Raw genomic sequence first — 18596 nt, forward strand, 5'->3', positions numbered from 1 at the left:
TTTAGTGCGGCGGGGGCCATAGTTAAACCAAGAAGAACTCACCTGTCCAACCAAAATGTGGAGGGACTGACCTTTGTCAAGATGAATCAGGCGTGGATCAGCCAGGATTTCCACCCACCAATGCCTGATGCATCAGACTAGATCATCCATGCTGCTGCCATCTCCACACTCTGTCATTGTGCCACCCTGTGGCCTCCTCCTGATGCTGCTGCTGCCGCCACCTCTACACTCTGTCATTGTGCCACTCTGTGGCCTCCTGATGCTGCTGCCACCTCCACACTGTCATTGTGCCACCCTGTGGCCTCCTCCTGATGCTGCTGCTGCCGCCACCTCCACACTCTCTCATTGTGCCACTCTGTGGCCTCCTAAAGCTTCTGCCACCTCCACACTGTCATTGTGCCGCCCTGTGGCCTCCTCCTGATGCTGCTGCCGTCAGCTCCACACTCTTTCATTGAGCCACTCTATGGCCTCCTAAAGCTGCTGCCACCTCCACACTGTCATTGTGCCACCCTGTGGCCTCCTCCTGATGCTGTTGCCGCCAGCTCCACACTCTGTCATTGTGCCACTCTATGGCCTCCTAAAGCTGCTGCCACCTCCACACTGTCATTGTGCCACCCTGTGGCCTCCTCCTGATGCTGCTGCTGCCACCTCGACACTCTGTCATTGTGCCACTCTGTGGCCTCCTGATGCTGCTGCTGCCACCTCCACACTGTCATTGTGCCACCCTGTGGCCTCCTCCTGATGCGGCTGCCGCCACCTCCACACTCTGTCATTGTGCCACTCTGTGGCCTCCTTCTGATGCTGCTGCCACCTCCACACTGTCATTGTGCCACTCTGTGGCCTCCTCCTGATGCTGCTGCCGCCAACCTGCACACTCTGTCATTGTGCCACTCTGTGGCCTCCTAAAGCTGCTGCCACTTCCATACTGTCATTTTGCCACTCTGTGGCCTCCTCCTGATGCTGCTGCTGCCACCTCGACACTCTGTCATTGTGCCACTCTGTGGCCTCCTGATGCTGCTGCTGCCACCTCCACACTGTCATTGTGCCACCCTGTGGCCTCCTCCTGATGCGGCTGCCGCCACCTCCACACTCTGTCATTGTGCCACTCTGTGGCCTTCTGATGCTGCTGCCACCTCCACACTGTCATTGTGCCACTCTGTGGCCTCCTCCTGATGCTGCTGCCGCCAACCTGCACACTCTGTCATTGTGCCACTCTGTGGCCTCCTGATGCTGCTGCTACTTCCATACTGTCATTTTGCCACTCTGTGGCCTCCTCCTGATGCTGCTGCCACCTTCAGACTCTGTCTTTGGGCCACTCTGTGGTCTGCTCATGCTGATTCCACCTTACCACTATTTCATAGGGCCATTCTGTGGACTTCTCATGCTGTTGACTACTGGGCAGCCAAACTGGATTTGTGGCCGCAACTGGCAGAGTTTGCCCTGGAAAAGCTGTCCTTCCCGCCCAGTAGTGTGGCATCAGAGCGGGTGTTTAGTGTGGCGGGGGGCCATAGTTACACCAAGAAGAACTCACCTGTCCGCCCAAAATGTGGAGGGACTGACCTTTGTCAAGATGAATCAGGCGTAGATCAGCCAGGATTTCCACCCATCAATGCCTGATGCATTTCTCATGCTGTTCCCACCCTCCCCACTTTCTGACTGGGCCACTATTTAGCCTTTTGGCCTGGCTGACATTATCATTTATTTGACCCTTCTTCTAATCTACTGAAGGAAGGAAAAATGTGGAGAGACTGATCTTTGTCAAGATGAATCAGGCGTGGATCAGCCAGGATTTCAACCCATTAATGCCTGATGCATCAGAGTAGATCATCCCTGGTGCCACACCAACACTTTGACAAAAGAGACTGGTTTCTTCTAGCTATCTGCCTCACCTACTTTTCTGATGCTGCCACCCGCCTGATGCCACACATCTGATGCCAAGTGCTCCTTCTTTCACCTATCATCTTCAGCTGGTACTGGTATTGCCACCCACCTCCCCACTCTGTCACCGGGTCAAACTGTGGTCTCCTGATGTTGCTGGCACCTCCACACTATGTTACCTTGCTACTCTGTTGTCTCCTGATGCTGCTGCCACCTCCACACTATGTTACCTTGCCACTATATGGTCCCCTAATGCTGCTGTCAACTCCACACTATGTCACCTTGCCACTCTGTGGTCTTCTGATGCCACTGCCAACTCCACACTATGTCACCTTGCCACTCTGTGGTCTCCTGATGCTGCTGCCACCTCCACACTATGTAACCTTGCCACTCTGTGGCCTCCTGATGCTGCTGCTACTTCCATACTGTCATTTTGCCACTCTGTGGCCTCCTCCTGATGCTGCTGCCACCTTCAGACTCTGTCTTTGGGCCACTCTGTGGTCTGCTCATGCTGATTCCACCTTACCACTATTTCATAGGGCCATTCTGTGGACTTCTCATGCTGTTGACTACTGGGCAGCCAAACTGGATTTGTGGCCGCAACTGGCAGAGTTTGCCCTGGAAAAGCTGTCCTTCCCGCCCAGTAGTGTGGCATCAGAGCGGGTGTTTAGTGTGGCGGGGGGCCATAGTTACACCAAGAAGAACTCACCTGTCCGCCCAAAATGTGGAGGGACTGACCTTTGTCAAGATGAATCAGGCGTAGATCAGCCAGGATTTCCACCCATCAATGCCTGATGCATTTCTCATGCTGTTCCCACCCTCCCCACTTTCTGACTGGGCCACTATTTAGCCTTTTGGCCTGGCTGACATTATCATTTATTTGACCCTTCTTCTAATCTACTGAAGGAAGGAAAAATGTGGAGAGACTGATCTTTGTCAAGATGAATCAGGCGTGGATCAGCCAGGATTTCAACCCATTAATGCCTGATGCATCAGAGTAGATCATCCCTGGTGCCACACCAACACTTTGACAAAAGAGACTGGTTTCTTCTAGCTATCTGCCTCACCTACTTTTCTGATGCTGCCACCCGCCTGATGCCACACATCTGATGCCAAGTGCTCCTTCTTTCACCTATCATCTTCAGCTGGTACTGGTATTGCCACCCACCTCCCCACTCTGTCACCGGGTCAAACTGTGGTCTCCTGATGTTGCTGGCACCTCCACACTATGTTACCTTGCTACTCTGTTGTCTCCTGATGCTGCTGCCACCTCCACACTATGTTACCTTGCCACTATATGGTCCCCTAATGCTGCTGTCAACTCCACACTATGTCACCTTGCCACTCTGTGGTCTTCTGATGCCACTGCCAACTCCACACTATGTCACCTTGCCACTCTGTGGTCTCCTGATGCTGCTGCCACCTCCACACTATGTAACCTTGCCTCTCTGTGTTCTCCTGATGCTGCTGCTACCTCAACACTATGTCACCTTGCCACTCTGTTGCCTCCTGATGCTGCTGCTACCACCTCCTCACTGTCATTGTGCCACCCTGGGGCCTCCTCCTGATCCTGCTGCTGCTGCCACCTCCACACTCTGTCATTGTGCCACTCTGTGGTCTCCTGATGCTGCCACTTCCACACTGTCATTGTGCTACCCTGTGGCCTACTCCTGATGGTGCTGCTGCTGCAACCTCCACACTTTGTCATTGTGCCACTCTGTGGCCTCCTGATGCTGCTGCCACCTCCACACTGTCATTGTGCCACCCTGGGGCCTCCTCCTGATGCTGCTGCTGCCACCTCCACACTCTGTCATTGTGCCACTCTGTGGCCTCCTGATGCTGCTGCCACCTCCATACTGTCATTTTGCCACTCTGTGGCCTCATCCTGATGCTGCTGCCACCTTCAGATTCTGTCATTGGGCCACTTTGTGGTCTCCTCATTCCGCTTACACCTCACAACTATGTCATAGGGCCACTCTGTGGACTTCTCATGCTGTTCCCACTCTCCCCACTTCATGACTGGGCCACTATTTTGCCTTTCGGCCTGGCTGACTTCATCTTTTATTTGACCCTTCTTTTGATCTGTCAGAAGGAAGGAAAAATGAGATGCACATCGGATCCTGTCTATGTAACAGCTGTAAGGCCTGCATGTCATGGTCCCTATTTTGCATCAAAATTGGCTTATGATTTGGTACCCAAAAGCAGGAGTGGGAACAAAACATGGAAGACATGCAAATATTCCATTCACATGTCATCTCTGTTTTGGATCCACTCCTGTTTTTTTGACTTTAGCAAAACTGATGGATTACTGACCAATTGCTGACTGAGTGAAGGCAGATGCTCCACATACAGGATCCGTTTTTTGGGGGTTATTGCTCTGACAGATCAGAGGAAGGTCAAAATAATCAGTGACGTCAACACAAACTTACTGCTGACACCCTCCCCACTCTGTCAGGGGGGCTTTACTTGTATAAGTGTTTAATAGACTACGTTCTGTAGACATCTATGTGGAATCAGCTGCCGACGGTGTAAAAGGAATGTGCTTCTTCTTGAAGCTAACATTGACATGTAAGTTCACACTTTAGTTATTTGGTCAGTTTTGGCCCCGTAACTGCCCAAATAAGTGAAGTGTGCAGTGATTCTAAGAGCGACACCTGTCATCTGCATGTCATACTGACTCACAGTATTGTTTCACTACCACAGAAGACTCCCTATGCGTGTTACTGCAAGGCGCAGTGTTCTACACCACTATAAAGGCTCTCTGCAGCCAGGAAATAGCAGTTTTTTAACGCTATTTGCTGCTAAGAAATTCTGATCGAACCGAATTTTTTCAAAAAATTTGGCGAATCGACTGTTTCAGTAGTAGCACTCTAGGAGGCAATGTTGTCATCCTCCCCCTCTCTTTTGCAGACTTTCCTGGTCGCTCTTTGTTTCTGTTATTTCGCTAAGGCATTTGCTGGGAGTTACATGAAGAGTTCAATAACTCAGATTGAGCGCCGGTTCGACATTTCCTCCTCCACGGTCGGGATAGTGGACGGAAGCTTTGAGATTGGTAATTATTATTATTACCTTTAATTTACCTTCATGTCTGTGGCATTTTATCTTAGTTTTTTTTTCTCCATACAGGAAACCTGCTGATGATTGCCTTTGTCAGTTACTTTGGGGCAAAGCTTCACAGACCAAGGATTATCGCTGCTGGCTGCTTGGTCATGGGGCTGGGAGGTTTCCTTACAGCGATGCCACATTTCTTCATGGGACCGTATGTACCTTACTGTATTATATCCTGACCCTGAGCTCTGGTGATTGTCGGAATGGGGAGCCAAAGACCCACCAGTGGAATTGATTCTGGGGGCCAACCCTATAGCTACATGGCAATATTTGGGCGCATCCACATGGGGCAAAATGCAGTAAATGTGTGGTGGCAAATCCACATTGTTTACGTACCTGCAAAGTGGATACGATTTTAAGAAATCCCAACTTAACACAGCAAGTACAGATGATGTAGTAGGGCCTTGGTCACCTGCAGTCGTATGCAACACCACAGATAATGCACACTGATACCTCTCAGAGTACATACCGTATAATGTAGTAGATGCTACTTGACACTAAACTGTCTGAGGGAAGACCCCCCCCATCCATACGCTCACTGAGGTGAGCGGGCGCTATTGTCATGGAGAGGGGGGCTGACACTGTAGTCCTGTAGGGGGTATTTTTCTACCTAGCCCCATTCCCAAGTACCTTGAGTTGAGGGGCCGATTGGCAACTCAAAGGAGCCCTGGAAAAAAGCATAGAAGCGGCCCGATGTTGTAGGTGGAGACAAAATGGTAGAAGGACAGGCCAAGCCAAGTAAGCCAGCACATTAGCGGATGGAGCACATGCACCAATTATGTGGACGACCTATCTGAAAAACATAATACAATGTAAATTTTGCATCATTCACTTTGCAGCAAAAGTGACATAGCTTTCCCCTCATAGTCAGTACGATCACTGTGATACCAAATATATATATATATATTTTTTTACATTTTACTACTTTTGCAAAATAAAAACTTTAAAAAAATATATATATATATTTTTGCATTCCAAGATCAATAACTATTATTTTTCTTTCTACGGAGCTGTGCGAGGGGTGAATTTTTCCAAGACCATCTGTAGTTTTCATTTGTATCTTTTTGGGTACATGGTATTTTTGAGCCCTTTTAATATATTTTTTTTTTTAGGAGCCATAACTTATTTTTATTTTTCCATTCATATAGCCGTATGAGGTATTTAATTTTATGCAGGTCAAGTTGTACTTTCTAATGAAAACATTTAATTGCATATGAGGTAGCAGGAAGTTGGAAAAAATAACACAATTCCAACATAGTTTTCTGGGTTTCGCTTTTACGATGTTCACTATTAAAACTGATCTGTTAGCATTATTCTCTGGGTCAGTACAATTACAACGATACCACATTTATATAGTTTTTAAAATGTTTTAATACTTAACTCCTTCAGGACTATTTTTCACCTTAAGGACCAGGCCATTTTTTGCAAATCTGACATGTCACTTTATGTGGTGATAACTTTAAAACGCTGTTACTTATCCATGCCATTCTGAGACAGTTTTCTTGTCACATATTGTTCTTCATGACAGTGATAAATTTGAGTCAAAGTATTTCATTTTTATTTATAAAAAAAATACCAAATTTACCTAAAATTGGGAAAAATTAGCAATTTTCAAAATTTCAATTTCCCTGCTTTTAAAACAGATAGTGATTAGGGATGAGCGAACCCGAACTGTATAGTTCGGGTTCGTACCGAATTTTGGGGTGTCTGTGACACGGACCCGAACATTTTCGTAAAAGTCCGGGTTCGGGTTCGGTGTTCGGCGCTTTCTTGGCGCTTTTTGAAAGGCTGCAAAGCAGCCAATCAACAAGCGTCATGCTACTTGCCCCAAGAGGCCATCACAGCCTTGCCTACTATTGGCATGGCTGTGATTGGCCAGTGCAGCATGTGACCCAGCCTCTATATAAGCTTGGGTCACGTAGCGCTGCACGTCACTCTGCTGATTCAAGCATAAGGAGAGGTTGCTGCTGCGACGTTAGGGCGAGATTAGGCAGATTAACTCCTCCAAAAGACTTAATTCAGTGATCGATCTCCAGCTGTGGATCATTGAAGTGCTAATATCGACTTTCTCACTTTTTTTAGGCTGCCCAGAGCGTTTTTAGATCACTTTTTTCTGGGGTGATTGGCGGCCATTTTGTGGCTTGTGGTGCGCCAGCACAAGCTACCACCAAGTGCTTTTAACCATCAATAGTGTGGTTATCCTACATCAGCTGCAGGCTGAGCCTGTGTCACCGAAGTGCATTTAACCATCAACAGTCTGGTTATTTTTTGGCCATATACTACATCAGGTGCAGGCTGAGCCTGTGTCACCCAAGTGCATTTAACCATCAACAGTGTGGTTATTTTTTGGCCATATACTACATCAGGTGCAGGCTGAGCCTGTGTCACCCAAGTGCATTTAACCATCAACAGTGTGGTTAATTTTTGGCCATATACTACATCAGGTGCAGGCTGAGCCGGTGTCACCCAAGTGCATTTAACCATCAACAGTGTGGTTAATTTTTGGCCATACACTACATCAGGTGCAGGCTGAGCCTGTGTCACTCAAGTGCATTTAACCATCAATAGTGTGGTTATTTTTTGGCCATATACTACATCAGGGGCAAGTTGAGCCTGTCACCCAGCGCCTAAAAAATAGACCTGACATTTCTATTCAACCAAATCTGTACTTTTTTAGCTGGTCAAGTTATTTGTAGTGACCGTAAAAGCACAGTTTTTGTTCTGGGTTGAAAAACTATTCCCAAATTTGCCATTCTCAAAATAACTAAGTAGTTTATGCTATATCAGGCCTACTTGAAATCTATCCCAAAAAGGATATCTTAGATTCAAGGTGCTGATAGTGTCATTCAGAAAAACTTAACACACACGCTACCGTGCAGATAAAAGTCTAATTCTGTGATTAAACGTATACCTGTCACACAGCGCAAAAAAAAATAGGCCTCACACTTCTATTCAACCAAATCTGTACTGTTTGAGCTGGTCAAATTATTTGTAGTGACCGTAAAAGCACAGTTTTTGTTCTGGGGTGAAAAACTATTCCAAAATTTGCCATTCTTAAAATTGTGGTGAACGGGAAGAATGAGGAAAACATCTAATAAGGGACGCGTACGCGGACGTGGACATGGTCGTGGTGGTGTTAGTGGACCCTCTGGTGCTGGGAGAGGATGTGGCCTTTCTGCCACAGCCACACGTCCTAGTGAACCAACTACCTCAGGTCCCAGTAGCCAGCAGAATTTACAGCGAAATTTTGTGGGGCCCAATGCCGTTCTAAGGATGGTAAGGCCTGAGCAGGTACAGGCATTAGTCAATTGGGTGGCCGACAGTGGATCCAGCACGTTCACATTATCTCCCACCCAGTCTTCTGCAAAAAGCGCACAGATGGCGCATGAAAACCAAGCCCATCAGTCTGTCACATCACCCCCATGCATATCAGGGAAACTGTCTGAGCCTCAAGTTATGCAGCAGTCTCTTATGCTGTTTGAAGACTCTGCTGCCAGGGTTTCCCAAGGGCATCCACCTAGCCCTTCCCCACGGGTGGAAGAGATAGAATGCACTAACGCACAACCACTTATTTTTCACGATGATGAGGACATGGGAATACCACCTCAGCACGTCTCTGATGATGACGAAACACAGGTGCCAACTGCTGCGTCTTTCTGCAGTGTGCAGACTGAACAGGAGGTCAGGGATCAAGACTGGGTGGAAGACGATGCAGGGGACGATGAGGTCCTAGACCCCACATGGAATGAAGGTCGTGCCACTGACTTTCACAGTTCGGAGGAAGAGGCAGTGGTGAGACCGAGCCAACAGCGTAGCAAAAGAGGGAGCAGTGGGCAAAAGCAGAACACCCGCCGCCAAGAGACTCCGCCTGCTACTGACCGCCGCCATCTGGGACCGAGCACCCCAAAGGCAGCTTCAAGGAGTTCCCTGGCATGGCACTTCTTCAAACAATGTGCTGACGACAAGACCCGAGTGGTTTGCACGCTGTGCCATCAGAGCCTGAAGCGAGGCATTAACGTTCTGAACCTTAGCACAACCTGCATGACCAGGCACCTGCATGCAAAGCATGAACTGCAGTGGAGTAAACACCTTAAAAACAAGGAAGTCACTCAGGCTCCCCCTGCTACCTCTTCTGCTGCTGCCGCCTCGGCCTCTTCTGCTGCTGCCGCCGCCTCGGCCTCTTCCTCCGCCTCTGGAGGAACGTTGGCACCTGCCGCCCAGCAAACATGGGATGTACCACCAACACCACCACCTGCGTCACCAAGCATCTCAACCATGTCACACGGCAGCGTTCAGCTCTCCATCTCACAAACATTTGAGAGAAAGCGTAAATTCCCACCTAGTCACCCTCGATCCCTGGCCCTGAATGCCAGCATTTCTAAACTACTGGCCTATGAAATGCTGTCATTTAGGCTGGTGGACACAGACAGCTTAAAACAGCTCATGTCGCTTGCTGTCCCACAGTATGTTGTTCCCAGCCGGCACTACTTCTCCAAGAGAGCCGTGCCTTCCCTGCACAACCAAGTGTCCGATAAAATCAAGTGTGCACTGCGCAACGCCATCTGTGGCAGAGTCCACCTAACCACACATACGTGGACCAATAAGCACGGCCAGGGACGCTATATCTCCCTAACAGCACACTGGGTAAATGTAGTGGCGGCTGGGCCCCAGGCGGAGAGCTGTTTGGCGCACGTCCTTCCGCCGCCAAGGATCGCAGGGCAACATTCTTTGCCTCCTGTCTCCTCCTCCTCCTACTCAGCTTCCTCCTCCTCTTCTTCCACCTGCTCATCCAGTCAGCCACACACCTTCACCACCAACTTCAGCACAGCCCGGGGTAAACGTCAGCAGGCCGTTCTGAAACTCATATGTTTGGGGGACAGGCCCCACACCGCACAGGAGTTGTGGCGGGGTATAGAACAACAGACCGACGAGTGGTTGCTGCCGGTGAGCCTCAAGCCCGGCCTGGTGGTGTGCGATAATGGGCGAAATCTCGTTGCAGCTCTGGGACTAGCCGGTTTGATGCACATCCCTTGCCTGGCGCATGTGCTGAATTTGGTGGTGCAGAAGTTCATTCGCAACTACCCCGACATGTCAGAGCTGCTGCATAAAGTGCGGGCAGTCTGTTCGCGCTTCCGGCGTTCACACCCTGCTGCTGCATGCCTGTCTGCGCTACAGCGTAACTTTGGCCTTCCTGCTCACCGCCTCATATGCGATGTGCCCACCAGGTGGAACTCCACCTTGCACATGCTGGACAGACTGTGCGAGCAGCAGTAGGCCATAGTGGAGTTTCAGCTGCTGCACGCATGGGTCAGTCGCACTGCGGAACAGCACCACTTCACCACCAATGACTGGGCCTCCATGCGAGACCTGTGTGCCCTGTTGCGCTGTTTTGAGTACTCCACCATCATGGCCGTTATCAGCGTTACAATACCACTTCTATGTCTCCTTGAGAAAACACTTAGGGCGATGATGGAAGAGGAGGTGGCCCAGGAGGAAGAGGAGCAAGAGGGGTCATTTTTAGCACTTTCAGGCCAGTCTCTTCGAAGTGACTCAGAGGGAGGTTTTTTGCAACACCAGAGGCCAGGTACAAATGTGGCCAGACAGGGCCCACTACTGGAGGACGAGGAGGACGAGGATGAGGAGGAGGTGGAGGAGGATGAGGATGAAGCATGTTCACAGCGGGGTGGCACCCAAAGCAGCTCGGGCCCATCACTGGTGCGTGGCTGGGGGGAAACACAGGACGATGACGATAGCTTGTCCTTACCTCTGGGCAGCCTGGCACACATGAGCGACTACATGCTGCAGTACCTGCGCAACAACAGCAGAGTTGCCCACATTTTAACGTGTGCGGACTACTGGGTTGCCACCCTGCTGGATCCCCGGTACAAAGACAATGTGCCCACCTTACTTCTTACACTGGAGCGTGATAGGAAGATGCGCGAGTACAAACGCACGTTGGTAGACGCACTACTGAGAGCATTCCCAAATGTCACAGGGGAACCAGTGGAAGCCCAAGGCGAAGGCAGAGGAGGAGCAAGAGGTCGTCAACGCAGCTGTGTCATGGCCAGCTCCTCTGAGGGCAGGGTTAGCATGGCAGAGATGTGGAAAAGTTTTGTCACCACGCCACAGCTAACTGCACCACCACCTGATATGGATTGTGTTAGCAGGAGGCAACATTTCACTAACATGGTGGAACAGTACCTGTGCACACCCCTCCACGTACTGACTGATGGTTCGGCCCCATTCAACTTCTGGGTCTCCAAATTGTCCACGTGGCCAGAGCTAGCCTTTTATGCCTTGGAGGTGCTGGCCTGCCCGGCGGCCAGCGTTTTGTCTGAACGTGTATTCAGCACGGCAGGGGGCGTCATTACAGACAAACGCAGCCGCCTGTCTGCAGCCAATGTGGACAAGCTGACGTTCATAAAAATGAACCAGGCATGGATCCCACAGGACCTGTCCATCCCTTGTGCAGATTAGATATTAACTACCTCCCCTTAACAATATATTATTCTACTCCAGGGCACTTCCTCATTCAATACTATTTTTATTTTCATTTTACCATTATATTGCGGGGCAACCCAAAGTTGAATGAACCTCTCCTCTGTCTGGGTGCCGGGGCCTAAATGTGTGACAGTGGCCTGTTCCAGTGGTGGGTGACGTGAAGCCTGATTCTCTGCTATGACATGAAGACAGATTCTGTGCTGACATAAGGCCAGATTCTCTGTTACGGGACCTCTCTCCTCTGCCTGGGTGCCGGGGCCTAAATGTGTGACAGTGGCCTGTTCCAGTGGTGGGTGACGTGAAGCCTGATTCTCTGCTATGACATGAAGACAGATTCTGTGCTGACATAAGGCCAGATTCTCTGTTACGGGACCTCTCTTCTCTGTCTGGGTCATGGGGCCTAAATATGTGACAGTGGCCTGTTCCAGTGGTGGGTGACGTGAAGCCTGATTCTCTGCTATGACATGAAGACAGATTCTGTGCTGACATAAGGCCAGATTCTCTGTTACGGGACCTCTCTCCTCTGTCTGGGTGCCGGGGCCTAAATATGTGACAGTGGCCTGTTCCAGTGGTGGGTGACGTGAAGCCTGATTCTCTGCTATGACATGAAGACTGATTCTGCGCTGACATGAAGCCAGATTCTCTGCTATGGCATGAAGAGACTGATTCTCTGCTGACATGAAGCCAGATTCTTTGCTATGGCATGAAGAGACTGATTCTCTGCTGACGTGAAGCCAGATTCTCTGCTATGGGACCTCTGTCCAATTGATACTGGTTAATTTTTATTTTTTTTATTTTTATTTTAATTCATTTCCCTATCCACATTTGTTTGCAGGGGATTTACCTACATGTTGCTGCCTTTTGCAGCCCTCTAGCTCTTTCCTGGGCTGTTTTACAGCCTTTTTAGTGCCCAAAAGTTCGGGTCCCCATTGACTTCAATGGGGTTCGGGACGAAGTTCGGGTCGGGTTCGGATCCCGAACCCGAACATTTAGGTGTTCGCTCAACTCTAATAGTGATACCTCCTAAAATAGTTATTACTTTACATTTTCCATATGTCTACTTTATGTTTGGATCATTTTGTAAATTACATTTTCTTTTTTTTGGGACGTTAGAAAGCTTAGAAGTTTAGAAGCAAATCTTGAAATTTTTCTGAAAATTTCCAAAACACACTTTTTAAGAACCAGTTCAGGTTTTACATAATAGAGGCTTACATAATAGAAACCACCCATAAATGGCCCCATTTTAGAAACTACACCCCTCAAGGTATTCAAAACTGATTTTACAAACTTTGTTAACCCTACAGGTGTTCCAGAAGAATTAAAGGAGTATGTAGATGAAATTTCTGAATTTCACTTTTTTGGCAGATTTTCCATTTTAATCCATTTTTTCCAGTAACAAAGCAAGGGTTAACAGCCAAACAAAACTCTATTGATTACGTTGATTCTGTAGTTTACAGAAACACGCCATATGTTGTCATAAACTGCTGTACGGGCATACAGCAGGGCGCAGAAGGAAAGGAACGCCATATGGTTTTTGGAAGGCAGACTTCACTGGGGATAGTTTTAAGTGGCCATGTCACATTTGAAGACCCTCTGATGTACCCCTAGAGTAGTAACTCCAAAAAAATGACCCCATTTTGGAAACTACAAGATAATGTGGCAGCTTTGTTGGTACTATTTTAGGGTACATATGTTTTTTGGTTGCTCTATATTACACTTTTTGTGAGGCAAAGTAACAAAAAAATAGCTGTAGAGTTGAGCGGACACCTGGATGTTCGGGTTCGACGGGTTCGGACAAACTTCACTAAAAAGTTTGAGTTCGGGACCCGAACTTGACCCCGAACCCGTACCCCATTGAAGTCAATGGGGACCCGAACTTTTGAGCACTAAAATGGCTGTAAATAAGTCATGGAAAGGGCTAGAGGGCTGCAAATGGCAGCAAAATGTGGTTAAGAGAATGGCAAGTGTTCTGCAAAGAAATGTGGATAGGGAAATGAATTAAAATAACATAAAATACGTAAAAATAAAAAATAATAATCTTGATCTTGGAGGACGAGGTCCATATGGAGTAGGAGATGGAGGAGGCGGTGGAAGCAGTGGTGGAGTATGAGAAGGTAGCCTACACTGCTTTTTGGGTTTATTTTTATTTATTTTTTGTTTAAATTAGGGTACACCCCAAAACATTGGGAAATATAACCTGTTATAACCCCTCCAGCCGTGCTAAACAAATGTTCAGACAATACACTGGCTGCAGGGCAGGCCAGCACCTCCAAGGCGTAAAGGGCAAGTTCAGGCCATATGCCCAATTTGTAGACCCAGATGTTGAAGAGGGCAGACCCATCAGTCAGTACGTGTAGGCGTGCGCACACATACTGCTCCACCATGTCGCACGTTCCCATGATGTCCACAATCCAATTGGATATCTGCTCTATCAACTTTCGATGTTCTTTTCTGAGCCTACCATGTTGATCACGGTTAGCGGCGAATCAGGGTTCCACGCCGGAGAGGGAGAGGGAGAAAGGGAGACCACATCCAAGGGAGGTCAATGGCTGCGATGTGATCAAGCTGAAATTTGGGACAAGTTATTAAAGCAGAAGGATCGAATGAAAGGACCAATTAAAGATGAATTTTGGAGGCCCATTCATTGGTGGTGAAGTGGTGCTGTTCCGCAGAACGACTCACCCGTGCGTGCTGCAGCTGAAACTCCACTATCACCTGCTGCTGCTCGCACAGTCTGACCAGCATGTGCAAGGTGGAGTTCCACCTTGTGGGCACGTCGCATATGAGGCGGTGAGCGGGAAGGCCGAAGTTACGCTGCAGCGCTGACAGGCGAGAAGCAGCAGGGTGAGAACACCGAAAGCGCGCACAGACGGCCCGCACTTTCTGCAGCAGCTCTGACATATCGGGGTAATTTTTAAGGAACCTCTACACCACCAAATTCAGCACATACGCCAGGCAAGGAATGTGCGTCAAACTGGCTAGTCCCAGAGCTGCTACGAGATTTTGCCCATTATCGTACACCACCAGGCCGGGCTTGAGGCTCACTGGCATCAACCACTCATCGGTCTGTTGTTCCATGCCTGTCCACAGCTCCTGTGCGGTGTGGGGTTTGTCCCCCTAACAGATAAGGCCTCTTTCACACTTGCGTTGTCCGGATCCGGCGTGTACTCCACTTGCCGGAATTACACTCCGGATCCGGAAAAACGCAAGTGTACTGAAAGCATTTGAAGACGGAACCGTCTTCCAAATGCTTTCAGTGTTACTATGGCACCCAGGACGCTATTAAAGTCCTGGTTGCCATAGTAGGAGCGGGGGAGCGGTATACTTACAGTCCGTGCGGCTCCCGGGGCGCTCCAGAATGACGTCAGAGCGCCCCATGCGCATGGATGACGTGATCCATGCGATCACGTGATCCATGCGCTTGGGGCGCCCTGACGTCACTCTGGAGCGCCCGGGGAGCCGCACGGACGGTAAGTACACTGCTCCCCCGCTCCCCGCTACACTTACCATGGCTGTCAGGACTTTAGCGTCCCGGCAGCCATGGTAACCACTCTGAAAAAGCTAAATGTCGGCTCCGGCAATGCGCCGAAACGACGTTTAGCTTAAGGCCGGATCCGGATCAATGCCTTCCAATGGGCATTAATTCCGGATCCGGCCTTGCGGCAAGTGTTCCGGATTTTTGGCCGGAGCAAAAAGCGCAGCATGCTGCGGTATTTTCTCCGGCCAACAAACGTTCCGTACCGGAACTGAAGACATCCTGATGCATCCTGAACGGATTACTCTCCATTCAGAATGCATTAGGATAATCCTGATCAGGATTCTTCCGGCATAGAGCCCCGACGACGGAACTCTATGCCGGAAGACAATAACGCAGGTGTGAAAGAGCCCTAAGTTTTAAAACTGCCTGCTGTCATTTACCCCTGGCTGTGCTGAAGTTGGTGGTGAAGGTGTTACGCTGACCGGATGAGGATCCAGTAGAGAATGAGGAAGCGGAGGAGGAGGAAGAAGCAACAGGAGGCTGGTGGAAGGACATGCTATCCGCCTCAGGCCCAGCTGCCACTGCATTTACCTAGTGTGCTGTTAGGGAGATATAACGTCCCTGACCGTGCTTACTGGTCCACGTATCCGTAGTTAGGTGGACCTTGCCACAGATGGCGTTGCGCAGTGCACACCTGATTTTGTCCCCCACTTGGTTGTGCAGGGAAGGGATGGCTCACCTGGAAAAGTAGTGGCGGCTATGCACGACGTACTGTGGGACAGTCACCGCCATAAGGCTTTTAAAACTCTCCATCTCCACCAGACGGAATGACAGCATTTCAAAGGCCAGTAATTTTGAAATGCTTGCATTCAGGGCCAGGGATCGCGGGTGGGTAGGGGGGTACTTCCTCTTCCGCTCCAGTGTTTGGGAGATGGAGAGATGAACGCTTCAGTGGGACATTGTGGAGATGCTTGGTGACCCAGATGGTGGTGTTGCTGGCAGATCCTATGTTTGCGGGGTGGCAGGTGGCACTGTCACTCCAGAGGTGGATGAAGAGGCTGAGACTGCAGCAGAAGAGGAAGCAGGAGGAGCGTTGGGTAGTAGCAGGCGTACTGTCTAGGGGATGGCTGCTCCGCTTTTGCACCCTGCTCCCTCTTCTGCTGTGTTGGTGGCTCTGTGCGACCACCGCCTCTTCCTCCAAACTACACAGGTCACTAGCATGACCTTGATTCCATGTGAGGTCGAGGACCTCATTGTCCTCCACATCATCTTCCACCCTGTCTTCACCCCTGCCCTCCTTGTCGGTCTGCACACTGCAGAAAGCCACAGCAGTTGGCACCTGTGTTTCGTCATCATCCGAGACGTGCTGCGGTGGTCCTCCCATGTACTCATCTTGAAACATAAGTGGTTGGGCATCGGTGCACTCAATCTCTTCCACTTCTGGGGTAGGGCTATGTGGATACACTGGGAAACACTGCTAGCAGAGTCATCAAAAAGCAGAAGAGACTGCTGCATGACTTGTGGCTCAGACTGCTTGGCTGATTTGCAAGGGGGTGAGGTGAAAGACTGATGGACATGGCTGCAGGTGCTAACTCTGATCTTTCAGCAGGAGACTGGGTGGGATACAATGTGAAGAACTGGAGGCACTGTCAGCAACCCAATCTACTATCGCCTGTACTTGTTTACTTGTTCTGGCCTCACCATTCGTAGAGCCGCATTCGGCCCGACCAAATAACGCTAAAGATTCTGTCGCCTACTCGCACCTGAGGAAGGTGTTTCACTTGTGCGTGTAGCTGACACAGATCGACCACGTCCTCTCCCTGCAACAGGAGCTCCACCAGCAGCACCACGACCCGGGCCACGTCCCTTATTCGACGCTCTCCGCATTCTCCGCAAATGTAGTATTTTTCAATATTTCAAGCTTAAATTTCACACTGACAAATGCTGCATAGACCACAGATGTAGGGTATTGCCAAAAATGGGTGCTTTTTCCAACCCAGAAAATTATTGCTGTATTTAAACTTAAATTTTACACTGACAAATGCAGCAAATGCCGCAAAATTAAGATTTTGCCCTAAATGTTTTTTTTTTTTTAATAACAGAATATGACAGCAGTATCTAATGCTTGTATTTCACACTGACAGATGCAGCAAGGGCTGTAAAATTTTGTATTTTGCCCAAAAATTTTGTTTTTTAAAACCCAGAAATTATTGCAGTATTGCAAGATTAAATTTCACACTGACAAATGCTGCATAGGCCCCAGATGTAGGGTATTGCCAAAAATGGGTACTTTTTTAAACCCAGAAAATTAGTGCAGTATCTCAAGCTTGTATTTAACAATGACAAATGCTGCAAAGGCCACAGATGTAGGGTCTTGCCAAAAATGGATGATTTTTTTTAAACCCAGAATATAATTGCAGTAATTTCAAGCTTCTATTTAACTTTCACAAATGCACATATGCTGTGCTGGTGCACTGAACTTGTATAAAATGGCTGCCGCCACCCACCTCACTAACAGATGGATAAAAGTTATTTTTCTGTGTCACTGGGCTCAGGGCAGGGTAAAAAGATTGTGCACTGCACCCACAAAACAAAATCTAGGTAGATCGCTAAATTAACAAGCACTTCAGATTAAAGATTCTGTCCTATTCTCTGCCTCACAGCATCAGCATCCTATCCCTACACTAATCAAAGCAGAGTGACGTGCAGCGCTACATGACTCCAGCTTATATAGAGGCTGGGTCACATGCTGCACTGGCCAATCACAGCCATGCCATTAGTAGGCATGGCTGTGATGGCTTCTAAGGGCACCCAAGTTAAACGTTTGTTGATTGGCTGCTCTGCAGCCTTTCAAAAAGCGCCATTAAATCGCTGAACAACGAACCCGAACTTTTACTGAAAAGTTTGGGTTCGGGTCCGGGGTCCAAAAATCCTAAAGTTCGGTGCGACCCTAAATAGCTGTTTTGGCACCATTTTTTATTTTTTGTTATTTACAATGTTCATCTGACAGGTTAGATCATGTGGTGTTTTTGTAGAGCCGGTTGTTACGGATGCGACAATACCAAATATGACAACTTTTTTTTGTTGTTTGTTTTGACACTCTATTATTATTTTTTTTATGGTGTTCACCTGAGGGGTTAGGTCATGTGATATTTTTAAACAGCAGGTTCTTACGGACGTGGAGATACCTAATATGTATACTTTTTAAAATGTATTTAAGTTTTACATGTTATCGCAATTTATGCGATTATCTTCTTCTTTGTCTGGCGCCAAATCAATTAGGATGTGGTTCACATATCTAGTTAGCTGCCATCTAGTGGACAGAAAAGAGTAATACAGGATGTTCACATTATCAATATAGAGAAAAAAAACTGTCTTTAACAAATCCCTCCTTTTGCGTTAAATAGATACAAGATGAATAAGCAAAGTGAGGTACTATCCCAACGCCCTAAACGGCAAAGAGCTGGAGTTCCCTGATTGCTTCACAAGGTCCCCCCAACTCCCTTTTGGGTTTGCTTTCATCTTGTTCTATTTATTCTGCAACTATCAACAAGTTTTTTTTTTGTTTAGGACGGAATTGTGTTCCTCAAAGAGGTGCTCATAATAATTTTTGGTTTTGACAGTGTCACAA

At 48.5% G+C, this 18596-nt stretch overlaps 1 protein-coding gene across 1 annotated transcript in view; it reads left to right on the forward strand.

Moving 5' to 3' along the window:
- LOC121000988 (solute carrier organic anion transporter family member 1C1-like) overlaps positions 1-18596 on the forward strand; it is a 238257-nt gene that overhangs the window by 103865 nt on the left and 115796 nt on the right. The window contains exons 3-4 of the mRNA XM_040431879.1: positions 4789-4930; positions 5005-5137. Of these exons, the coding sequence (XP_040287813.1) occupies positions 4789-4930; positions 5005-5137 (275 nt within the window). The remainder of the gene's footprint in view (positions 1-4788; positions 4931-5004; positions 5138-18596) is intronic.

Source organism: Bufo bufo, chromosome 1 (assembly GCF_905171765.1).
Source record: "Bufo bufo chromosome 1, aBufBuf1.1, whole genome shotgun sequence".
In the NCBI taxonomy this organism is placed as follows: domain Eukaryota; kingdom Metazoa; phylum Chordata; class Amphibia; order Anura; family Bufonidae; genus Bufo; species Bufo bufo.